Source organism: Terrapene carolina, unplaced genomic scaffold (assembly GCF_002925995.2).
Source record: "Terrapene carolina triunguis isolate 2854851 unplaced genomic scaffold, T_m_triunguis-2.0 Scaffold421, whole genome shotgun sequence".
Lineage (NCBI taxonomy): Eukaryota > Metazoa > Chordata > Testudines > Emydidae > Terrapene > Terrapene triunguis.
Genome location: NW_020664772.1, coordinates 836,680 through 862,183, shown reverse-complemented (window position 1 = coordinate 862,183; position 25,504 = coordinate 836,680). Strand labels below are relative to the sequence as shown.

Genomic DNA, 25,504 nt, shown 5'->3' with positions numbered 1-25,504 from the left:
GTGGTGGGCGGGATGTGGAGGCGCTGATCAGTGAAGCCTGTCCATGGACGGGAGGCATCAGGGGGAAGGAAGAAGCTGATGGGGGGCTGCCGGTGGGTGCTTAGCACCCACCATTTCTTCCCTGTAGGTGCTGCAGCCCCAGAGCACCCACGGAGTCAGCACCTATGGCCCCCTGCACAGTGTGCTGGCTGTTGTGGAGCCATTCTTAGGTGCCTTCCTCTCCCGGTTCATTGCATAGCAAGCCTGAGCATCACAACGCCTAAGGCCCTTGGTGGGACCAGGTCTGGGTCCTTTAGCCCAGAATGTCACCACCTTCTCAGGTTGATGGCTCTTCTCCAAAATCAGAAAGGTTTGCACCTCCCCCTTATCTGTACTACACAAAGAGAAGTGTTAAGTGACACACCTGTGCAGCGTGTTGGTGTGTGCATTGGGACGGGAGAGGCTGGCAGAGATGACTTGGCCATGGAGGGTCAGGGTGTGCGGGGAGGGGGGAGATTTTCTTTGCTGCAGATTGTAACATTACAACACCTCCCAGCACCCCCAAGTGCCCTCCCTGACCCCCTGCCAGTCACGCTGCAGCGGCTGAGCAGCTCAGCTTTAGCCCGAGCAGGAGACGAGGGTGTTTTAAAATGCAGGAATCCCGGCTCAGCCCCTGCTGGGGACCCAGCTAAAAAGACTCCCCCCACCCCCAAACCAGCCAGAACCATCCCGAGCTGCTTCTGCCTTGGCCCCTGCTCAGCACAGCTGCCGTGGGCCTGCAGCTCGCAGCAGCTTGGGGCCTCGATCCAGTGGGGGCTCCGGGACACGCCAGCTCGCCTCTCTCTGCCACACGCCTGGCACTCGGCTTGGCGGGGCAGATCTGGGGTGGGGTTTCCACCCAAGGAGAGCAGTTCAGTGACCAGCTCTGCAGCGGTGAGGCAGGGGAGGGGAGAGGCTGGTTGACAGGGGGCAGGGCTACACTGTTCCCACTCCGGGCTGGTCTCGGGGCTGGGCACGGGGGTGTCCCGGGAGGGAGCTGCAGGCTCTAGAGAGAGACTCTGGTTATTGCTACGGGTGGGGAGCTCCGGGGCTGAAGTTCCTGCTCAGAGGCTGTTGCTGCTGCTTCCATTGTGACCCAGGAGCCCGGGCTAAGCCGCTACTGCTCCCCAGTGGGGTTTGTGACCTGCATTAACTCCCCTCTGTGCCCAGCCGGGGGGAACTTTCTGCGGTGCCTGGAACCAGCCCCTGGGGCAGCCCCGGGCTCTGCCGACACCAGCCCCGGAGCCGGAGCCTGCAGGTGAGGGGAGAGACCCGGGGGAAGGGCTGGGGCCTGTAGTGTGAAAAACGTGATTTGCTAGCAGTAGCAATTACTGATATGTGAGGCTATTTGCAGAAACTAGTCCTGGTTTGGTACCGCTCCCCTTTCCTATCTTCTGGTCCAGGGGTAGCAAATTGTAACTAACGGGGTTACCTCTGTCAGAAGTTGCCACCACTCAGGTTGTAGAACTCTATGGGTTGCCTTTGGCCAGCACTGGCTACACTAGCGTTCTTTTCTATGCAACAGAGAGTGTCTGATGAAAAAACTTGACAGTGGTGTGGGATGGAAGCATAAAGCCTTCAGCTTCCAAACAGCCCTGCCTGGTGTACAAATGTATCAATTATCTCTTAATAGAGTGAGGTCATTTACACATCATTTATTATGCAGCTTATACATATTTTTGATGAGTGTTATTAAAATATAAATTAAATAGCACAATGACATGCATCTGCACAATGATAACAAAAGTAAATGATGAAGGGCTAAGAGTAATGAAAATAACATTTTAAAAGTAATCAATTTAAAGGAGCCAAAGTATATTTAAAATGGATTACAAGGAAGGGAGCTCAATTCAGGGAATCCCAGCAACAGACAAGAAAAATCTGTGAACTGCTCAGAGACTTTATGCAGCCATATAAACTGATAAGGGATTCTTTGTTTCTGAAGGGGTGTATATGTAAAATGTTTCACTGAATCAAGTCTCATGTAACGCCTCAGTAGGTTACATCAGCTAGCAAGGAGCTGAGGTGATTAGGCATTGGGATGCCTGTGTCTTTAAGAACCCAGCCCTGGGAAGCCCCATGCTGAGATGCACTGTCCTGGGGGGGATCAAAAAGCTTCTCTGTGCGTCCCCACCCTATTTTTTGCAAATACTGGTGTTTCAGTCCACCTGGGTAACTGTTACCCCCTGCCTCTGCTGGGGTTTTGTCCTCAGTCACCCTCTGGCAGTGCCTTACCCCTGGGCTTAACTCCAGCTCCTCCCACCAATTCCTGATTTTGCCCCTCAGCCCCTATCCCAACCCTGCCTCCAGCTGCTTGAGCCCCCCCCTCCCCCGCCAGTGAATTTCTGCCCTCTCCTCTGATTTCCTCCTTTTAACCCCTGTAAAAAGCAGTCTACAGAATCTGATGCCAAGTAAGGGCATGGTGAAGGGGCAGTGACTTCAGCAGATGTTACTGAGCATGTTCAGTACACCCTAAATAGCAAATTAAGTCAGATAGCAGTTTTTCACATAACACCTGGCAGGAAAGTGACGCTGCAGAAACAGCCCCTCCACGCCCCATCTCTGCTCCTGGGGGTCTTCATCAGGGCCGGCTCCAGCATTTCTGCCGCCCCAAACAAAAAAAAAAAAAAAGGCGAGTGCATTCGCGACCGGGGGGGGCGATTGGGGGAAAAAAAAAAAAAAAAGCTGTGATCGGCGGCGGCGGCAGTTCGGCGGCAGGTCCTTTGCTCCTAGAGGGAGTGAGGGACCTGCCGCCCCCGAATTGCCACATGTGCCGCCCCTCTCCCTTGGCCGCCCCAAGCACCTGCTTGTTAAGCTGGTGCCTGGAGCCGGCCCTGATCTTCAAGTCACAGCACTGCTGCCCTCCCTGACAGCCCCCCTCCACCAGGCTTTGCTCCCCTGAGTGCCAGCTCTGGGAGAGCGAACGCCCTGGGACTGGGCCAGGGACCGAGTCTCCCAGCCCAAGGGGAGGGGAGAGGGGGCAGGAGGGAGACAGGGGGAGAAACTGTAAGGGAAGTAGGAACAAAAAGTGGGGAGGGAAGTTCCCGGCTACCAGCCCTACCCAGCTCCATTCACTGCAGCACCCCGGGGCAGATTGACTTTTCTGGGGAGAAGGTGAGGAGTAGGAAAAAGAAGAGCCAGTTCCTGCCTTTGCCTGGTCCCACACTGCTGGGGGGGATGTGCTGCCCTGGGGCCAGTGTCAGAGGAGATTCCCCAATGTGGCTCCTTTTATCCTGCTCTTTCATAACCGCTGGAGCACACAGTGATGATTAGTGTTGGGTGCACAATTTTAGTCTAAAGGACCCTTTTCAGATGCTTATAATACACGCATAAGAATGGTCAGACTGGGTCAGACCAATGGTCCATCTAGACCAGTATCCGGTCTTCCAACCGTGGCCAATGCTAGGTGCCCCAGAGGGAATGAACACAATAGGCAATCATCAAGTGATCCGTCCTGTTGCCAATTCTCAGCTTCTGGCAAACAAAGGCTAGGTACACCATCCCTGCCCATCCAGGCTAATAAGCCATTGATGGATCTATCCTTCATGAACATATCTAGTTCTTTTTTGAACCCTGTTATAGCCTTGGCCTTCACAACATCCTCTGGCAAAGACTTCCACGGGTTGACTGTATGTTGTGTGAAGAAATACTTCCTTTTGTTTATTTTAAACCTGCTACCTATTAATTTCATTTGCTGACCTTAGTTGTTCTGATATGAGAAGGAGTAAATAAAGCTTTCATATTTACTTCCCCCCACCCCCCACCAGTCATGATGGATTATCATATCCCTCCTTAGCTGTCTCTTTTCCAAGCTGAAAAATCCCAGTCTTATTAATCTCTCGTCACATGGAAGCTGTTCCATACACCTAATCATTTTTGTTGCCCTTTCTGTACCTTTTCCAATTCCAATATATATCATTTTTGTGATGGGGTGACCATATCTGTACACACTATTCAATATGTGTGCAATATGATATTTTCTGTCTTATTATCTATCCCTTTCCTAAGGATTTCCAACAGTCTGTTAGCTTTTTTGACTGCTGCTGCTCATTGAGTGGATGTTTTCAGGGAACTATCCATGATTACTCCAAGATCTCTTTCTTGAGTGGTAAAAGCTAATTTAGACCCCATCGTTTTTTACTACATGCATTTTGGGACTCATGCACTCTGGCAATTCCTATGTTCATCTTTAGGGAAGAAATTCTCTGTCCAGGGGTGAATATTTTAGAAAGTTGGAGGAAAATACACATAGTCTGCTTCTGAGAAGGGGCCAGAGAAAAGAGATGCACTTACTAGGGGTCAGTGGTCGGGGAAGGGGGCAGAAATATTTTTCTAATTAAGAAAAAAATCTCTTTTCTAGCAATTTTAATGCCTTTTGGCTATAGATTTGACAGAATTCCTAAACTAGACAGGCTGCTCTCTGTCTGGTGACTATCTGTCAAAATATGTGTCCACAAAGACTGAGCTGTTTGTATTCAATAAAATGTGGTTACTCATTTAAGATCCAATCCCAAAGATGGTTACGTACATTCCTGTCTTTGAGAATCTGATCATTCCCATTGACTTCATTTAATAACTGTTACTGTGAGGGTTTAAAATGGTGTCAGTGTTTTTAGCCCATGTAGGAGCTGCTGGGTCTCTGCTGTAATTAGGTGACTATGGCCAGGATCTTAGATGCTGGAGCAGAAAGTTCATTTTCTCAGCCCATACACAAGCAGCTGAGTAAAAGGGCTGATCATCAGCAGTGCTGGGCTGTCAGAACTGAACCCCAATGTGGCAGGCTCAGCACTTACAAAAATCAGGCCACTTATTGAGAGAACTGGATGTGGATTTAAGAGCTGAAATGTCGGTTGCTTTTTCAAAAATCTTGATTCAACCATTTCCCTAGTACAGCAGAGTCTACATTTGTCTGCAGAGAAAGAATCTGGGATGGATAGAGGATTTAAATGGATTAAAGCCCCTTCTGAAACCTCTCCAGACTGCAGAATCATATCCAAGATTCACTCGAGATCGTCCCATCCTCCCAGGTGACGGGGAAGGAAAATGGTTGCAGTGGAGCTGGTGACCTTCGAGGAGGTGGCTGTGTATTTCACTGAGGAAGAATGGGCCCTGCTGGACGCGGGTCAGAGAGCTCTGTACAGGGACGTCATGCAGGAGAACTATGAAACCGTGACCTCGCTGGGTAAGGATTCCTGTCCCCTCGGGTATTAGAAGCTGGGGGCAGAGGCAGGTTTCTGAAGCATCTGGGTCAGATTCTGTACAGGGATAGTCCCTGGTCCCCTGTATTCCAGAGGGATCAGGCCATGTAATCTGCAGCTCCTGTGTATGAGAGACAGTCCCCCAGTGCATCACATCCCACAGGACAGGAGATTCAGGGACGTAATGATGGTGTGGGTCTCCCCCTAATCAAAGCTCTCAAGTGGGAGAAATTCACTCTTTCCCAGGACTACTTCCATCCTATGAGGCCTCTGACCCCTCTGCCTTTCAGGGACACGTGTCTCCTGGTTTGGGTCTGCCTGAGTCCCCAATGGTCAGATTCTCCAATGTGCTTTACCTCCATCTTGCCCAAGTTCTGCCTCAGTCAGCTGAGTTAGCTGGAGGCCCCCGATGCTCTCAACAGTCGGGCAGGGAAGTGACCAGTGTCATAGAATTTCAGGGTTGGAAGGGACCTTAGGCTGTCATCTAGTCCAACCCCCTGCTCAAAGCAGGACCAATCCCAGACAGATTTTTGCCCCAGATCCCTAGTAAGCCTCCATTCCCCAAGCATAATCTTCAGTAACTATATTGGTCTGTTACAGTATCCTTATTAGCAAGCAAAGTGTGTACACCAATCAAAGAAAATCTTTTAAGCCCCAGTCGTTGGCACTGCTAGGCACTAGGGAGATCAGATGTCTAACGGAGCAGGGTTTTAGCTACCTTGACACCCTCTGTCTCCTCTAGGTGTTCAGAGAAGTCCTCTTTCTTAGGTCAGGAGTCGTCTTTTTCTCTCTTCTCCCCTTCCTCTTCGAATGAGGCCTTTCTTTTCTAGCCCTTATATCTTTCTTTCACAGATGTGTGACATGTCCCCCAATTATGTCTAAGTGGCATTCTATAACTCATTTTCCTATGATAGTTTTGTGAGGGACAACTGAAAACAGGCCACTGTCTGAGGTTGACACCACTGGTAATTATTAACTTCTCACTGGGACACATCCATGTTTCAGGGCAACATACACCTAGGTGATGTCATTCTCTGTGTACTCTCTCTTTATGTACTTTACATGATTTGACCAAAGGCCACCACCAGTTTACCCCAAGACCCCAGTGATAGTCACAATTCAGCAATTTTCTGAGCCTGATGCTAACAGAACTCTGCTCCCAGAATCCTCTAGCAGATACCAGTTCAGGTTACCAGTTTCATGTCAGCACCACCTCAACAGTCCCCCACTTGATAACCAATTATTAAAAATCATTGTGATATTGCACCAATTACTTACTTACATTGGGGCTATGTGCTTTCTCTGTGCTACGTCCTCATAGCTTGCACTTTCATTTGTTATTAGGTTAATTTTAAAAGGTCTTTGACACCTTCACCTGTATCATTGGCACATCAATTTTAAAATACAAAAGCATACTGATAATACTTTGATTCCTTCTAGAATTCAAATTAAAATTGTCCATTTATTATTATTCCATTTAGGAACCTAAACTACAATATTATACCGTATAAAATCTCATTTATGTGTATTTTTTACATTTGCCTTAATGATTTTATACTTATGGGCAAGTGCTTCTTTTACATTTATTACAAGGTCTGCATTTTGTTTTATTTTATTTAGTGTATTTTCCTATGTTTGAAGTTCCATGTTTTATTCAGTACCATTTCACCCTGTTTTTTTCCAAACTAGGGGGTGTCATTCTAAGGTGAGTTAAATACGTCTTTTACAGTCTGGGGTGCAATTGGTACTTCTCCAGTTGCCAGGTTTTATTTTTTGTTATACACCTCTACCCTGATATAACGCTGTCCTTGGGAGCCAAAAAATCTTACTGCGTTATAAGTGAAACTGCGTTATATTGAATTTGCTTTGATCCCCCGGAGTGCACAGCCCCACCCCCCCGGAGTGCTGCTTTACCGCGTTATATTCGAATTCGTGTTATATCAGGTTGTGTTATATCGGGATAGAGATGTATTACTTTTTTTTTCTGATGCCAATACAAGTTTTTATTCATTTATTTTATAGAATTCCTATCCACCCCTTTTTCCACTCTAAATTTATAATTATCTCCGTTTCATTCTCCATTCCAATTTTGTTGCCATTCCATATTTCCCTTTCCCTTTTTTAATTAATGTATCCTATTCCCCAGCCCCCAAAATACTTTTCCATCCTTCTCCGCGAATTCACCACAGCCCATTTCTTTTTGGTACTATTTTATAGTTCCCTATTTTATTTTTCCAGGCACTTGTATGTATTATCGGATACATTTCTTGTACCTTTCCATTAGCTACACCAGAAAGGACAAGGGTGCACTGGCATATGGTACATGTATGCACTTGCCCCTTCCATGTTTCTTGGTGTGATTGATTAATATAGGAATATTAACTCAATGCCCAATCATGTGTTCTCGGCTCATTACCTCTCTGACTTTGTTTCAAAATGTCTTTTTACTGTTTTTCCAAGGTTTCCTGAGCTTTCATACACACCTCTCCCCAGGACAATTCTGTGCGAATGTTTTTTATTTCTTTAACAATTTTCAAATTACCTTTTTCCAATAGTGTACTCAATTCCATCACAGAATGTCTCATTTCTTGATCCTTTATTTTCCCTTGCTCCCCAGTATGTGCTGATTGTGACAATTGTTCCAGAGTTTCTCACTCTTTGTCTTAGAGTGGAGAGACTCTGTGTCAATTTGTCACCCCTGAAATGCACAAACACCTTTTGTTACTTGGGTCATATTTCCATTTAACTATTAAAGTTTGTTTCTTTGAGGATCCTTGCCCTCCTTTTTGCCAGCATTTTAGAGAGGAATTAATGCTACTGGAGCAAGCACTATTGAGGAAACAACCTTAATGTGACTTTCATACAGCAATTTTGCAGGTGCTGGCTCAAAGTCCTTTCCCATGGCAAAGTTTACTTTAGCTGGGACTGTGATCAAATCTGTACCATTACCTAATGTAATGCTGGAATTTAGACTCTCTAAAGGCTCTTTCAGAACTTCCCCCTCCCTAGGAGAATTAACCCTGGAGGCTACTTTCATGTTCCAGGATTTCGCTTCTACTTTCCTTTTATTTCTTCGGTCTTCGGTCTTTTAAGGGTTTAAACAGAGTAATTGAGCACTCCCACTGGTAGGTTCATTTTCCTATACTGATATGTCACATCTGGTTCAATAACTACCAGTTTACATTTTTCAAAACATTTTCAATTAAGCTGAAGACCATTTTTGCAGTGAGCTCTTCCTGGCCAATGGAGGGTCCAGCGGTTGGAACCCCTATCCCACAACACAGTAACATTCAATACCCAAACACTTTTTGTTCCCTTGATTACTTTTTCCCTAGAGGTGATTAGCATACTTTACTTAACCCCTTTCCCCACAATCTTATCCAACAGGTATCAGTGCCTCCAACCCACAAGGTAAGGTTGGTTTGTGCCCCTAATAAGGGTGCCCATTGTATTAAAATCCGAGTAACTTCACAATCTTCTGACTCATCCACTGGATGGGGTCCTGCGGCACAGACAGGTCCCACAACCAGTGGTCCGGAAACCACATAACAAGTGAGCCCACAAGCAGCAAAATGAAGCAGATTTCACAGCATACTTCTTCTTGCTTACATAAATTCATAGGTTAATCTGCAAAACCATAAGCAAACAAAAACACACGACTTCTAACTGGGCTTTATAGATTAGTACACACTGCACAATTTATTAGCCACCTGGAAGGCCACCCACATCTATCTGAGCCAATTATTGGGACATCAAGCTGTAAGGGCCCATCAGCAGGTTTTCTGTACCTGTTTCCATGGCCTTCACAATTTTAGCTCCTGGTTGCAGCATCAACTGTGATTTAGTTCTTGCCATTAAATTTCCTAAAGCAACTACCAAAGTCCTCAAGGTCCGCCCATCTGAAAGGGCAATGTCTGCCCCCCTTTCCTGAAGTTGTGGCCATACCTGTGCTCGCAATGATCCCCCACTAGACACTTCACATTTTTTACCATACCATCCTCAGCCTTGTTCTGTTTAATTGAAAACGCTATGCCCTATTCTAACATGGTTGGGACTGGTAACTAGGTCAGCACCCACCTCTCGTGAGCGCCCCCTCTAGTTGGGTGTGTCTGTATTCTTTAAACCAGTCCAGCCCTAGTATGGGGCTGCATCCACAAGACTTCCTCCCTGGAGACACTATCTTCCTTCAGCTCTCCCCGGGCTCAGTCCCTGCAGCCAGACAGGAGCTCCTTCATTACTCCCCTGGTCCCTGGTCCTGCCCCCGCTTAGCTGTCCACTGTGCTGCAGTTCCCTCAGCCAGCCAGGCATGCAGTCCTTTCTCCTCCAGCTTCCAGCAGCAACCAACTACTGTTCTGTTTGCAGCTCCTTTTATATGGTCCTCCTGGGCCCAGATTGGCTGCTTCCCCTGCAGCCACTCTAGCCTGCTTGGAGGACCTCTCCACTGTTCCTTTCCTGGGATGGTGTGGCAGAATCCTGAGGCCTCAAGCAGGGGGCCTTTAGGCCTAGTCCACCCCATCATACCCCTCCTTTCCCTGACAGGATTCGTGGTAGTTCTGTATTAGTCCTTGCCCCTTTCAAGCAGGGCTCCCTCCCCCAGACCTCACTTTCTGGAGAGCTTCTAGCCAGGCTTTGCCCTGGTGTCCAGAGTCTACTCTCCCAGGTCTTTCTTACCTGGAGAGCATGTTCATGGTCCCTTGACTCACTTTCACCTCCTGGGCTTTGGGATCTCTGTACGCTGAGTCTCTAACTGTGTTTAATAATTGTACACTGTGTGGAGCAAAAGCTTTTTTTCCTCAGCAGTGAACTGGAACTCTTCAGTCAGTTGCTCATTTTTAAACTTAAGATGCTCCAGTTCCTTTTCTGCAGCTTCCAGTTGTTTCATCATGTCCTCCTGTCTTAGGAGGGAGCTCATAAAGCCTGCCTGCATGATTCCCTTCCCTATCCTAGGGTTCTGTTCTCTATCCCAGCACTTTTCTTTCTCCTCTCCCAGCTGAGGCAAATCTGTCTGCGCCTCTATGCTAGTTAGCACACTGGGTATTTTAGCCTGAGTTGCCACAGGTATCAGAGGGGGAGCCGTGTTAGTCTGGATCTGTAAAAAGCGACAGAGTCCTGTGGCACCTTATAGACTAACAGACGTATTGGAGTATAAGCGTAAGCTTTCATGGGTGAATACCCACTTCGTCAGACGCATGCATGTTAGTCTATAAGGTGCCACAGGACTCTTTGTCGCTGAGTTGCCACAGTATTCTGAACTTTGTCTGGGTCCCTGCTGTACTCTGCTGAGCCCAGGTCTTGGTCTGAGTCTCTATTGTATCCTGCTGTACCCTCTGCTCCTTCTCCCTCTGGGCCTGGGCCAGTGCTTCCTGCAAGGCCAACTACTGTTCCCTCTGTCCCTTGCCTTTCACCTGTACATGGGCCAACTTCTGCTTTACCCAGACTAGCTGGCTAATAACTCTGTCTGGAGAAGTTAGCCTCATCCAACTCTTGATGGCACTTTCTCAGCAGGTCCCTCATGTCTGGGGTATACTGTTCTTGTGTCTGGGCTCTGTTCTGAGGTCTCCTTACCATGGCTCCCAGCCCGTCTGCTTTCTTTCCCAGCTGGGCCCAGACCCTCTCAGTCCTGGGTTGCTGTCCTGGTCCTTCCCACATGAGGGCTGAGTAGCCCATCCACTCTCTCCCCAAAATTATGGGCCATGGCAGGTCCTTGAGCTCTCCAGCCCTGTACCTCCAGTTCAACTTCTGCCGTGGGGTAGACTCGGGTTTCCCCATGTACACAGGAGATGTCTACTGGGAGGTGTCAGTCTAAGCCAGTTGCCCTCACCTGGTCTTCTCGAACCAAGGTGTACCCATACCCTGAGTCTACCAGACCCTTAACTACAGTTCTTCCAGCTTGATTGTCACTGCTAATTAGACTCCGACTGATTAGTTCCAGTGTAATGACACTTCAGGTAGTTACATTCCATTTCTGGGCAGTGCCTTTTAATATGCCCTGGCTGGCCACACCTGTAGCAGACTACTGGGTCTCCTAGCTCCTTCCCACTAGTACCTCCCATAGGCTTCAGGGCTCCCCGAACCCCTTGCTGTTGTGGTGCACCCCCATAGTCCTTGGGGTCTTTCCCCCTTGGAAGCCTCCTGGAGTCATCCCCTGGTGAACCCCTCTCAATCTGACGTACACTTGGGCTATTCCTCTCCCTCAGCATCAAAGTAGGCCTCAGCTCACTTGACTGCTTCTTCCACTGAGGCTGGCTGGAAACACCTTACCCAGCTTTGCGCCCCTCCTGGTAGGACTGTCAGGAATTGTTCTAGCACTACCTGATCCAGAAGCTTCTCCACCAAGCTGGAGTCATCCTGCAATCCATCCTTATAGTCCATTCATCCAGCCCATCCTTCTTTAACTTGCCGGCAAGAATACTGTGGGAGACTGTATCAAAAGCTTTGCTAAAGTCAAGGAATAACACGTCCACTGCTTTCCCCTCATCCACAGAGCCAGTTATCTCATCATTCCCCAAGCATAAATCCTCAGTAATTATATTGACCTGATACAGCATCCTGATTAGCAACCAAAGTGAGTAGAGCTACAAATCCTAAATAAAGCCTTTTATGCCCCAGTCATTGGCACTTCTAGGCACTGGGATGATCAGATGTCCAACGGAGCAGGTTTTTGGCTACCCCAATGTCCTCTGTCTCCTCTAGGTGTTCAGGATAAGAGAAGTCTTCTTTCTTAGGTCAGAAGTCGTCTTTTTGTCTCTTCTCCCCCTCCCCTACTAATGCCTTTCTTTTCTAGCCCTTATTTCTTTCTTGCACAGAGATGTCATATGTCCCCCAGTTAAGCCTAGCTGATATTCTATAACTCATTTTTCCTATGATAGTTTTGTGAGGGACATCTGAGAACAAGCCACTATCTGAGATTGATGCTACTGGTAATTATTAATTTCTCACTGGGACTCTTGCGGGGGCATCCATGTTTCAGGGCAACATACACCTAGGCCATCTTGTTCTCTGTGTACTCTTTCTTTATATACTTTACATGATTTGACCAAAGACCACCACCAATTTACCCTGAATCCGCACTGCCAGTAACAGTTCAGCAGTTTTCCCGGCCTGATGCTAACAGAACTCTGCTCCCAGAATCCTCTAGCAGATGCAGTGCTTCAGGTTATCCGACTTATGTTAGCACCACCTCAACATTGTCCCAGTGTCCTTCCCTAGCCACCGGTGATCACTTTCAAATGACAGTTCCTCACAGTGAAACAGCCTGAGGGATGGTTTATGAAGTAGCTGGCTGAGGTTGCAGACCTTCCCTGATAGGGGTGACGGGGGCAGGGAGGAATTGAGAGTAGGAGGAGGTGAGGGGCACGCAGAACCACTGGAAGGGAAAGAGGGCATGTAGGGAATAGGGGGCAGGAGGAGATGGGGAGAGGGGAAAATGGGGGCACATGGAGCTCTTGCCATGGAGGAAGAATGCCCTGTTATGGGTGGAGGAGGGAATGGGGCACACAACACTTCATGGAAGGAGGCGATGGGGGGTGGAGTGAATCCCAGAAATAAAGGGGGATGGGAGAGTGGCATGTAGTGGGAGGAATGGAGGAATGCCAGGAGCCCCCAGTGTGTGCAGTGAGCTTGGTCTACACAAGCAGCGAAGTGTGACAAGAAAGATGCGGAATAATTGTGGGGGTTGTTCTCTGCACAGACACAAGAGAGGAAGGCTGCTACCCTGTTTCAGAAACTGGCCTGGGACTCAGGAGATCCCTGGTTGTGCCACAGACTCCCTGTCTGGGTTCTTGTCAATCAATTAGGCTGGGGTTTCAAAGGGTCCTGAGGAGGTGACTTGCACACCTCTCCCCTGATGATGTTTGAAAGTCCCAGCTGTGATCTCCTTGGGTCTCAGTTTCCCCTCTGTGAAATGGAGATAATGATCCACCCTTTGTCTGGCTCGTCTATTGACAGGGAAAGCCCGTTGGGGGCAGGGACTGTCTCTCTCTAGATTCACAGAGGAACTTAGAGAGAACCTTAGTTGTGGTGACATTTAGTGTTCCCAGGCCTAGTTGCTGTGACTCACAAAGCCTGTGTTATGTGTCTGTACTCCCTGTACAGTGAGTGAGGAGAGATGGTGCCTCTGGATGGGATTCACAACCAGGGCTGGATTAACCTTAGTGGGCCTGGCATCAAACATCCGCTAGGAGGGAGGGATTCCCCCACCCTAGTTTTGTGGAAGTTCAGCTCTAGGCGCCAATGTGGGAGGGGAGCTCAGAGCACACTGACCAGCCTGGGCCCTTCAGGACAGTGAGACAGCAGAACGCCCATCAGCTCCTGGCCCATGCATCACGCTGGGGCTTAGACGTTTGGATGCCTGGTGAGAGGATGCAATGTGGGAAATTTCACTGCAAAAATTTAGGCACCAAGCAAGCTCAGGGATCTGCAGGGTTTGGTGGCAGCTGAGCGGGGTTTGGTTTCGTGACTCCTAGTGCTCAGTCCCTGTAGTAATGGTACGGGGACTGGCAGATAAATACCACTGACAGCACAAAGGGGCCCTTATTCCAGTTGGAGATTCCAGATGCTGCTGTAATTAATACTCTTTTTCCCTCCTGCAGCAGCAGCAGTGGCAAAGGGTTACAAGAATTCCTTGTGCCAAACTCTCTGTCTCTGCTGGGGTTCCCCATTGGCAGTGCTCCAGTGTTCTCCATCTCTGCTTTAGCTGTTGCAGGGGCCCAGTACTGTGGTGGTCTGTTTGGAGGGGATCTGCAGTGCCAGATGGTCAACAGTGGCTGTGGTGAAACAATTGTCATGCCTAGCTAATTCCTCTGCCCCTTGTTCTCCTGGCTGGGTAGAGTTTGTATTCAGTAAATGCTGGCATTGTTTGAGGTTCATGAATTTCCAGCAGTGAAGCATGATGGGAACTGAACAGATTTGTAGGACTTTCAGTCTGCATTTGAGTCGAGCTGTTAGGAGAGAGATTACTCCCAGTCTCTGGGTCTGTGGTGCACAGAGTAGCTCGAGTGGATGTACAGGGACAGTTCTGACATTTCTGACATCCGTGTCCACCAGTCCAGGGTGTAGATGGCTGTGCGTGTGGGAACAGAGATTTCCTGTGAGAAAATGAGCTGGACAGACCTGAGGGGAGGTTTTGTGCTGCTGTGTCTGAGGAATTGTCTGTGCGTTTGTCAAAGTCCCCAACACCGTGAGCCTGGTTCATCACCATGTCAGACGGCGTCTCTATCCCCTGCTATGGGGAGCTTTTGGGAATCAGTGACTCTGGAGAGGGCCAAAGGGTCATGGTGGAAGCCACCTGAATATGAGCATCCAGTGTGATACTGTAGCTAAGAGGGTTAATATGATCCAGTGGTAGCTAAACAGGGGAATATGAAGCAGCGGTAATGAGGAGAACCTCATTGCTTCTTAACATCGCATTAGTTAGACCATTAGTGAATACTGTATCCAGTCCTGGTGTTGACACTGCAGAAAGGATGTTCACAAATTAGCACAGGTTTAGAAAAGAGCTACAAGAATGATTAGAGGACTAGATTCAGAATTTATAAGACCTTAATGGATTGTTGTTATCATCTAGTCTGATCTCCTGTGTAACACAGGCCATAGGAGATCCCTCAACTAATTCCTGTGATTCTTTTAGAAAAAAAAACCTTCATTCTTGATATAAAAAATTTCCAGTGATGGAGAAACCACCAGAGCCCTGGGTAAGTTTTGTCGAATGGTCAGTTAGCCTCACTGTTAAAACTTTACAACTTATTTCATATTTAAATGTCTCTAGCTTCAACTTCCAGCCACTGGATCTTGTTACACATTTGTCTGCTGGACTGAAGAGCCATCTTATGTTTAATTTCTGTTCCCTATGTGAGACTTATAGATCGTTATCAAATCACCCCTTAGTCTATTCTTTCATAAAGTAGATAGGTTGAGCTCCTTTATAGGACCTGTCCTCCAATCCTTTTATAATTCTTGTGGCTCTTCTCTGAGGCCTCTCTAATTTTTCAATATCCTTCTTTAATTGTGAGCACCAGAACTGGACACTGTATTCCAGCAGCAGTCGCACAACTGTCAAATATAGAGGTAATATCACCTCTCTATTCCTAGTTGGGAGTGCCCTGGATATAGGGTGACCAGATCAGAGATATAAAATATCAGGATGCAGGGGGGGGGGGCCAAAAAAAAAATACAGGGTACGAGGGTTTCAGAGGGGCCGGGGGCCGTCGCAGGTCCCGGCCGCGCGCGCTCCCCACGCGGAGCCGCCCGCCCCGGGCACATGCGGCACACAGTGGGGCCGGGCGGGGGCAGCGCGGAGCGGGCAGCGGCCGGGTGGGCGGCACGGGCCGAATCCCTGCTGCTGCCGGGGAGCCCTGCACCTCTCCCTCCCACTCGCGGCTGTGGCTCCTTCCCGGCGGGACGCACCTCTCGCTGCCCCGGGCACATGCGGTGCGCGTCCCCCATGCCTAGTCTCCCTCCCGCCGGGAAGGAGCCGCTGGAGCGCAGCCGAGCGGGAGAGGTGCGGGGCTCCCTGCCAGTGGCGGGACGCGTGCTGCATGTGCCCGGGGCGGGTCGGGGGGCGCGTCCCGCCGGGAAGGAGCTGCAGCCGCGAGCGGGAGGGAGAGGCGCAGGGCTCCCCGGCAACAGCGGGGATTTGGCCCACGCCCCCGCGCCGCCCACCCAGCCCCTGCCCGCTCCGCGCTGCCCCCGCCCGGACCCACCGCGCTGCCCCGCGTGCTGCAGGGCTGGAGCAGCCTCCGTTCTGCGCTCCCAGCCCCGGGCCCTCTGTGTGCAGCAGCGGGGGCCGGGCAGGAGCCCTCTGGCGCAGCGGGGGGCTCAGAGCTGAGCCCCCCCGTCTCCCTCCCTCCCTTGCCAGCCCCCCTTTGTCCGCCCGGTGCCTGGGTGCCGGAGCTGACTCACCAGCTCCAGGATCCAGGCGCCGTCACCACCCCCTCCCTCCCTCCCGGCTTGCACCGCCATGCACCTGCAAGCCTGGGAGGGAGGAGGAATGCCGCGTGGTTGGGGAAGAGACGGGGCCAGGGCGGGGATTTGGGGAGGGAGCCAATGGGGGAAGGAGGGGGCGGAGCTGGGGCGGGGGGGGGCAAGAGTCCCTCCGGGAGGGCAAAATTTCTTGTTTGTCCAGTGTCCCGACCAAACATTGGTCAGGACGCGGCACAAAGAAGCAAATATCGGGACAGTCCCTATAAAATCGGGACGGTCTGGTCACCCTACCTGGATATGCATTCAAGGATGTCAATAGTCACTTTTCTCACAGCAATGCACTGGGAACTTTTGTTCAGTTCATTATCCACTGTGACCCCCCAAGATTTATTTTAGAGTTGCTGCTTCCCAGGACAGAGTTCCTATACGTATGGCCAACATTCTTTGTTCTCATGTGTAAAATTTTACATTGGGCAATACTGAAAGCATTGCCCACAGCATAGCAAGCGATCCAGATTGCTCTGTGTCAGCGACCTGCTCCCTTCATTATTTACCACTCCCCCAATCTGTATGTCATTGTAATGGGTTCCCACTCACTGCTAGATGCGCCTCCTTGCATCTCGGTCAGGGAATGTACCTTTCCTAGCATCAGGTGCCTTCTTGCTGCTTGCTGCTTACTGCTTACTTTGCTCTCAATTACTCCAGGCCCTCCCTCTCTCAGGTGATGATGCCAGGTAACCCAATTGATCTCTCAGGCCCTCGTTATCTCTGTCAGGGCTGGGTATGGGGTGCACACCCCATGACAGTCTTTTGTAAACTTCATCACTACTAACTTTATGTTTTCTAGAAGGTCATTGATAAAAATGTCATATGGAGTAGGGCCAACAACCGATCCCCACAGGGGCCCCACCTGAAACACACACCCCTTGTTTACAATTACATTTTTAGATCTATCACATTTAGTCATTTTTTAAACCCCTTTAATATGTGCCATGTTAGTTTTGTATCATTCTAGTTTTGTTAATAAAAATGTCATGAGCTACCAAGTCAAATGTTTAAAGGCCAGATTTTAAATTTATTGAACTGTCTAACTCCAATTGGGAGTACAGTACATGAACACTAACTATTAAATTAACATACTATATTTGTCAGTCAAACATGTAATCTCGTCAAAAAAGATATCAAGTTAATTTAATATTTATTGAACCCTTCTGCTTTTTCTGCATTATTCTACCCTTCCCATCTAGTAATGGATCAATACTGTTGGTAGGATTACAGTTTTTCCTAATATACTTTAAACAGTTCCTTCATATGCTCCTTAATTCTGCTGTTTTGAGTTTGTTTTCCTTGTTTCCTTTTCCTTCCCTTATCAATTTTCTACAATTCCCAGTTCCTAATTGATATTTATTACTATCAATTTTCTCCTTTATCGTTTGTTATGTATTTGAAAACAATATATACCTTCATGTGTTTGTTTGTGTGTATATGTTTTTGTTTCCCATTTTACCAGGTTTTTGTTGGTTGTTTATTTTTAAAAGAGTATGTCCACAATTTTTGTTTGTGGAATTGCAGGGTTTTTTCTTTTTTTTGGAAATGTATTGAAATGTTACTGAACAGTTCTAAATTAGCATTCACGTTTAAATTTTTTCTCCCATATGATTTGTCACATAATTGTTCGTAGATTTGTGAAACTGGCCTCTCTAAATTGTATGTGTGTGTGGTATGAGTGTATATAGATAGATAGATAAGATATCTATATGTAACCCTTCTCCCAGGTGGAGATGGCAGCAGAAAGGTCCTGGTTCAATATCTAGGGGTTCCTTTTCAACAATACAACACAGAACCAGCTCAAGCCCCACCTGGTAACCTGGGAAAATTACACACCAGTTCTGGGTTCCTCTGAGAGGCAATACTTCCCCACTCGCAAGCACAGAGTCTGAGTGTAGAAAAGAAACTTTGAATGAAAGGAGGGAAGTCAGCTGACATTAATTAGAGAAATTGCCACAAGCAAGATTCATAATCATAAAACTGTGAGCAGGACCCTCACCCCCAAGTGCAGGGGCAGTGTCTTCTGCCTCATGTTCTTGAGTTCTACAACCAAAAGTTCCTTTACTGTGCCCCTCTCTGATCCCTTACTACAATGTGGTTGTCTTTGGTCACTGAGGACTCAGGGTTCAGAGATGTACCTCTGTGAGTTCACCTCCCACCCAGGGAAGAAGGCACCTTGCTTGTTCGGCTATCTGAGCACTTGCTCTGGCTGGCGTTCTGCTCCGCTGGCCGCCCCACCAGCTGCTGTTCTGCTTACCATCCCACCAGAAGGATGCTTGCTGGTTACCTTTTGCTGCCATCAGCCTCTCTGCTGTGACCTCTGCAGGTCAGTCTCTTGAGGTTTCACTCAGCTCTTCATGATTTCCAACTCTTAGAGGGGAGAACCCCTGAAGTGAGCAGAAAATCTGTCCCCTCACAGCTCTTGTGAACACTTAACAAAGCAAAAGACTCCTAATGGAGTCTATTAAGCTCTATCTTTGAACAGTGAAAAGGAACAAGTTAAACTAGAGTGGGGACCCTTAGACAGAGTCCACACATCTTAGCAGGGATATCTGTTTCCACTTCCTTTTACTTTCCAAGGCTTCTGGCATTCAAGCCCCTGGCTTAGCAAGTTCGTTTCAGCTGAGGGTGACCCCCTCAATCGGGCTAGGTTAAGCACAGTTCTGCTCCCCTTTACTCATACAATAAAGATAACAACACTGATAACAACATTTCCACTACCTCTGCATTTAGTACTAAAGTGATTTGTAACCCAACACCAGCCAAAGTTGATCATTTTGGGCAACATAGCTTCTGAGATATATAGATATAGATATATAGTTTGCTCCTGAAGTCTCTCCCCCTCCCCAACTAGCTGTCAGGGGAGAGCTCATTCAGACCCAGCTTGCATCTATTTATATAGATATATATCGTCTTAGTTTAGATTTTTTTCCACTTCCAGATAACAAATGCAATCTGAGCAGTGCTGAGTGAACTACTGTGACAAAGTGGGGATTTTCTCTTGTTATGTTGTATATGAGCCTATGTGAGTCTTACTGTTTTGCATGAATGCTTTGTGTGCCTCAGTTTCCCTGTGTATTGCACCAATGTCTAAGTGGTGGGAATAAGGGTGTGTGACTTTCACGGGAGCTGCCGAGCTGCCTGCACGGATGCTATGGCTGCCCTTTCATAACCTGAGACCCAGGAGGGTGATGCGACCAGGTGACTCTTGGCCCGGGAAGTGAGACAAAGGCCAGAGGAGGAGCAACGGGCAGGGCAGGGGCCAGGCAGCTGGAAGTGAGTCAGTCTCGGCTGGCTTGGGGTGCAAGGGGAGGGCCAGAGCCCAAGATGGACTTGGCTGAAAGTCACTGGTTTTGTGCTAACAAGTTCTATCCTACTCTATGTTCCTGTTGACTAATAAACTTTCTGTTTTACTGGCTGGCTGAGAGTCACGTCTGACTATGGAGTTGGGGTGCAGGGCCTTCTGGCTTCCCCAGGAACCCCGCCCGGTCAGACTCGCTGCGGGAAGTGCACAGTGTGGAAGGGGATGCTGAATGCTCTGAGGTCAGACCCAGGAAGGTTGAAGCTGTTTAAGCTTCTTGCCCTGGAGACAGTATGCTCAGAGAGTGGAGGCATGCTCTCCCAGAATCCTGACTGGCTTCATAGGGAGTAGTTCCAGAGCATTGCTATGTTTCAGCATGACCTTTGACTTAAATTCTCCTTTGTAACACCGAAAGGTCTTCATAAATTGCACTTGCAAAAAAATATTAATAATTGAATTCTGCAGTATCACCAAAGCAGGAGTGAACTCTTTTATATTCCTTAAATCTTTCTTTTTCAAAATGTCTGTGGAGTGTGATATGAGCTATTTGTCTCATAACAAATACAAAACAGAGGAATTTAATGAAACAGTGATCCATTACAGTTTTTTTCTTTTTCTGTATGTGATGGGTAAAATCTGTACATTGTGGTAATTTTGGCAATGTTGAAGGAACTGGGCACATTTAGTCTATAAGAGAGAAGGCTGTAGGGCCACATGATAACAGACCCTAAATATGTAAAAGGCTGTTAAAAAGAGAATGGTGATCAATTGTATTCCAGGTCTACCAAGGGTAGGACAAAAAGGTATGCTGCAAAGGACATTTCAGTGAGATATTAGGAAAAATTTTCTAATGATAATGGTATGGAAAAGGTTATGTAGGGAGGTTGTGAAATCCCCATCACTGGAGGTTTTAACGAAGAGATGACAAACACCTTTCATTAATGGTCAAGTTTACTTAATTCTGCTTAAGCACAGGGGACTGGATAGATGACTTCTGGAGGTAACTGCAAACCCTACATTTCTGTGATTCTGTTTCTATGATTTTATGGCTTGCACCTCAGCAATCACTGATTTTTAATTTTCTGATCAGTTCCTCTTTCTTTGTCAACATGAAGCCTGCCGTAGTATTCCCCTGTGTTAGATGTTTTAAGTTAGGACATTTTCATTTTTATTTTATTTTATTTTTAGAAATTCTGAGGACATTTTATAGTGAAAGATTTAATGAGCTCAATCTATTTGCCTAAACAAAGAGAGGGTTGAATTCTGACTTGATCCTGGTACACAGATACCTACATGGGAAAGAGTAGAGGGGTCTTCAGTCTAGCAAATCAAAGCAAACCAAGATGCTATGTGGGAAGCTGAAGCTTGATCTATTCAGGCTGGAGATGAAGTGTAAATGTAGAACACTGATATGATTAACCATTGAAACACCTTACCCAGGGATATGGTGAATTTTCTGTCACTTGAGAAATTTAAATCAGACCTGGAGATATCTTTATAACAATGTGGTCTAGGTCAACCAGAAGATATGGACTTGATGCAGAAATAACTGGCCTGAGTTTTGCAGGAGGTCAGACTATATGAACATAATGGTCCTTTTGACCGTCATATGTCTGGTTCTATATCTGCAGGTCTGTAAGTTACCTGGATACCTGTTAGTCTTGTCTCTGGATTCAGGCCCCAGGTCCAAAAGTCTTTCCTATTAAGCAAAACACCTAAGGAACTGCTTAACTCCAACTAAAGGCAATCGGACTCAAGCTTCAAGATTAATTGCTTTGCTCAAAGGTGCGCCTGTGAAACTATACAGATGGACTTGGAGAGGTTTGTTGGAAGGGAGCATCTCCCACATTTCAGCCCAAGTGGGAGGAGAATGGCTACTTCTCCTCCAGAGTTCTCCTCTCTGGGTCTGTGCTATATGTAGCAGGCTGATTGGGTGAAGAGAGCCAGTATCAGGCCAGTGGTGTCAGCCAGGGTCTCATGGGTGATGGGGAAGGACTGAATGAGCATTGATCAGCATTGGGATGGGACCCTAGTGCTAGTCCATTGTAACCCAGGTGTGACCCATCAAGCCCCTCAATGCCAGCCAGCAGAGGGCACACCATAGCCTAAGTCACATCAGGCCTAACACGCTCATTGCCCCAGCTCACTGTCATAATCTGTATCTAAAAGGGGTCAAATAAGGGAAGGGTTCCCAAACCATGGGCTCTGTCCGTGACATAGTCCCAGGTGGTCTGCTATGGGTTGAGTTTTGTGTGGACAACCCCAAACTTTATACATTGGTAGAGTGGTGGCTGGTGAAGCAGAGCTGCCAACTGATGGGCAGAGGGTGAGGAGAAGGGACCTACCTCATGAGACGGCGGCTGGAGGAGGCTGCATGGTTCACGGCTGTTCCCACTCTGAGCTTCAATACCCTGCGATCCCTGGCTGTGTGTCCCCCTGGCTGTGTGTCCCCCCCTAAATCGGGATCGGTGATGGGTGATTGAGTCCATTAAGGTAACAGCCAGTCCTGGCTTGAGCATCTGCCTCTGCCCTCTGCCCAGCAACAGGACTGGCCTTAGGGAAAATGGCGACTGGGTGGGCCGGGGGGAGGGAAGCTTCCTGGAGCTGGGGGAGGTTCCCAGAGGAGGGTCTAACTCGGCTCCAGGAGCAGCCCATACAGTTGAAGAGGAAGTCCTGTCCCTCCTCAGTCTGGACAGGACTAGCAGGTGGACCATGGTACATGGTAGGAGCCCCTGGCTAGGGGGCCATCAATTCTGCCCATCCCTAGCTCTGACCCCAGCACTTGGGGGCTTGGGCTGGCTGTGTGTGTGTGTGTGTGTGGGGGGGTTATAATACCCCCCTGATCGTGGTGTCCTGGGTGGTCTCCCATTACGACCACCCCTAAGGCCAACCCTGCCTGGCACTGGGAGCCCCCAAGTCCTTCCCTTGTTCCTGGGCAGAGGATGCCTGAGATACGTGACAGGTGCTGGGTGGATGACTGGAGCAGAGCTGCCAGATGACTACCTGAAGACACTCAGCAGGCTTCTGAGCCATAGTATAACAGTGGGGGCTGGCTGTGACAGCTTCTTGGCTCCTTTGCCCTCTCACTGGCCCTGTCCCCCGCTGAGATGAGGGGTCATATGCATGTCCTACGGGGCCCCTCACTCTGACGGACACATGTTAATAGTGGGTCTCTGCCTATTATGGGTGCACTAGTGGGTCTCATGGAAAAATGTTTGGGAACCCCTGGTGTAACTTATCATAGGTGAACTGGTAACAAGCTGGTAACCCTTGCTCCAGATCAGTGCATCATGGAATCTTGTATGATTTATAGCCCAGTCCCTGTAGGGTGGGGTTGGGGAGAGGATGGAGCTTCTCTGGGATTTTCTGTTCAGACTCTGGGTCTGGAAGGAGTAACAGCACTAACATTAATGAACAAGTTCAACACTTGTTTCCTTGCCCACCCCTCCCAGCAGGATTTCCAGTTTCCAAACCAAACGTCCTTTCCCAGCTGGAACGAGGGGAGGAGCTGTGGGTCCCTGATCTCCAGAGCCACAAGGAAAGGGAGAGCCCAAGCAATGCCCACACTGGTAATGAAACACCTGAGTTAGAAACTAATTGTTAAACCCTCATGGCTGAAGCCTCTTATGCATTTTCATCAAGCCTGTCTGACCCTTCAGCCCCTGCCTTGATCTATACTCAGAGGATGTGGAGGAAGGATGGGTCTCCTCCTCTCACTCCTCTGGGGAAGGGTATCAGGGTAGAAAGATACAGTTCCTGATATTTCAATCTCCCCAGCAGTTATTTGGGTTTGTTCCCCCCTTTCCTGTTTCCCTTTCTGAGGTTCCCTGTCCCTGGCACAGGGACTGACTCCTGTCTGGATTCTCTCTCTATCCCTGCAGGTGATGGGACAGTGAATGAGATTGAGGAGGAGAATCCTCAGCAGGAAGGTCCTGAGCGAGTGGAACCACAGGGGATGGTATCGGGAAGAGGTGAAGGGCATGTTTCCCAGAGTCCTGAGGAGGGAGAGGCCCGTGAGAGTCAGAGCAGCGCAGAGAAGCATCGGGGAAACCTCTCAGAAGGGAGACAGAGTAAATCCACTCACAGGAGCAGAGGAGTCAAGAAAGTCAAAGAAACTATTCAACAGAGAATCCCCATTAGAGAGAGACCCTACATGTGCAGTTACTGTGGGAAAAGCTTCCAATACAGATCAGAACTCCTAGCACATCAGATATTCCACACAGGAGAGAAACCTTATGAATGTCCTCACTGTGGAAAAAGTTTCAGTCAGAGCTCAGCCCTTATTCAACATCAGAGAATCCACACAGGAGAGAAACCCTACAAATGTAATGAGTGCAGGAAAAGCTTCCGTTTGGGCTCAGACCTTCTAGCACATCAGAGAATCCATACAGGAGAAAAACCCTATGAATGCCCTGACTGTGGAAAAAGCTTTCGACGGCGCTCAACCCTTGTTTCCCATAAGAGAATCCACACGGGAGAGAAACCCTACAAATGCAATGAGTGCGGGAAAAGCTTCCGTTTGGGCCCAGACCTTCTAGCACATCAGAGAATCCACACAGGAGAGAAACCCTATGACTGCCCTGACTGTGGAAAAAGCTATCGACAGCACTCAGCCCTTGTTTGCCATCAGAGAACCCACACGGGAGAGAAACCCTTTAAATGCCCCCAATGTGAGAAAAGATTCACTAGGAAGTCACACCTTAATCAGCATCAGAGAACCCACACGGGAGAGAAGCCCTATGAATGCCCCGACTGCAGGAAAAGCTTCAGTCAGAGCTCAAGCCTTATTCAACATCAGAGAATCCACACAGGAGAGAAACCCTATAAGTGCAATGACTGTGGAAAAGACTTCTGTGACAGATCAAGCCTCCGCAGACACCAGAGGATCCATACAGGAGAGAAACCCTATAAATGCCATGACTGTGAGAAAAGGTTCAGTCGGAACTCAAGGCTTATTAGACATCAGAGAACCCACACAGGAAAGAAACCGAATAAGTGCCATGAGTGTGGGAAAGGCTATTATGATAGCTCAAGCCTCAGCAGACACCAGAAAATCCACACACGACACAAACCCTAGAAATGTCCTGGCTAGGGATGGGCTATGTCAGTAAAACCTTTGCCGATTCCCACATATCTAAGCAGGTCAGGCCAGGCTGAAATGGCCCTGTAATGAGGACATGCCATTGTTCTTAAAGCAGAGAGTGGAATCACTTTTCTGGAACAGAGCTGGCACAGCAAGAGGCTAGGCCTGAGATAAGAGTCCCATGTTGCGATGGGATTTGATTATTACTTCTGGAGAAGCTCTGAACATCCTCCATTCAGGTCCTTCATTTAAATTTTGAGTTCTACACCTAGGACCCTATTTTTATCATATGCTGGGACTTCTCATTTCTTCTTGATAGTGTTTTAGGCTGGGATCCACCAGGGGACTTAGGCGCTGGGACACTGAACATTCCAACACATAACTTTTAGGCACCTAGAAGATCACAGGAACAACACTGAGTTCCATAAACCCGAATCAGGTGACTAGGCTCTCAGTACAATCAATTGGGCAAGATGGGCATCTTAGAACTGGATTCACAATAGCCAGCCCGCTGGGTGGGGAGCTACTTTATCTAGCCAACAGGAGATGCCAACAAGAGGGGTATGTCCTAAACCCTGCCCCTCTGACGGAGATAGGCACCTATCTCTGTTTGTGCTTTATGAACTAGTGAAATTAGACACTTCCCTGCCAATGAAATCCATCCCAGTATGCTTGTTCAGTGGCCAGCTAACTTCCCACAAAACAGCTGGGGGGTGGTGGTGGTAGAAACTCACTCATAATCTTTAACCCCGTGGTTGGGGTACTCGCACACAATGTGGGACAGTCCCAGTTCAAGTCCCCCTTCCACTTGATGAAGCAAAATGATATGAACAGGGTCATCTGCCTGTCAGGACAGTGCCCTAACCAGTAAGGGTATGTCTACAGAGCAGCTAGCCACCCCCAGCTGGCCTGTGCTAGCTGACTTGGGCATGCTGG

The 25,504-nt window shown here is 48.3% G+C and overlaps 1 protein-coding gene across 3 annotated transcripts; it reads left to right on the top strand.

The window, feature by feature from the left end:
• The first annotated feature begins 994 nt into the window (after positions 1 to 994).
• Positions 995 to 25,504, top strand: LOC112119111 (zinc finger protein 501-like). Of its 3 annotated transcripts, none has more exons than XM_026658246.1 (3): positions 995 to 1,276; positions 5,046 to 5,200; positions 23,367 to 25,504. In XM_026658246.1, exons 2-3 carry the CDS (start codon positions 5,062 to 5,064, stop codon positions 24,560 to 24,562), a joined length of 1,335 nt encoding a protein of 444 aa, XP_026514031.1. In that variant the 5' UTR covers positions 995 to 1,276; positions 5,046 to 5,061; the 3' UTR covers positions 24,563 to 25,504. The 3 variants fall into 3 exon arrangements, with proteins under 3 accessions (XP_026514031.1, XP_026514030.1, XP_026514033.1); XM_026658245.1 differs by having other exon boundaries at positions 4,997 to 5,200; XM_026658248.2 differs by lacking the exons at positions 995 to 1,276; positions 5,046 to 5,200 and adding an exon at positions 22,070 to 23,054.

What these genes read in the sequence shown, in the direction of transcription:
- LOC112119111 (XM_026658246.1), top strand. Translation starts at nt 5,062, where the DNA reads ATGGTTGCAGTGGAGCTGGTGACCTTCGAGGAGGTGGCTGTGTATTTC. An exon ending in TGAAACCGTGACCTCGCTGG is followed by an intron (nt 5,201 to 23,366) that starts GTAAGGATTCCT and finishes CTATCCCTGCAG; the next exon opens with GTGATGGGACAGTGAATGAG.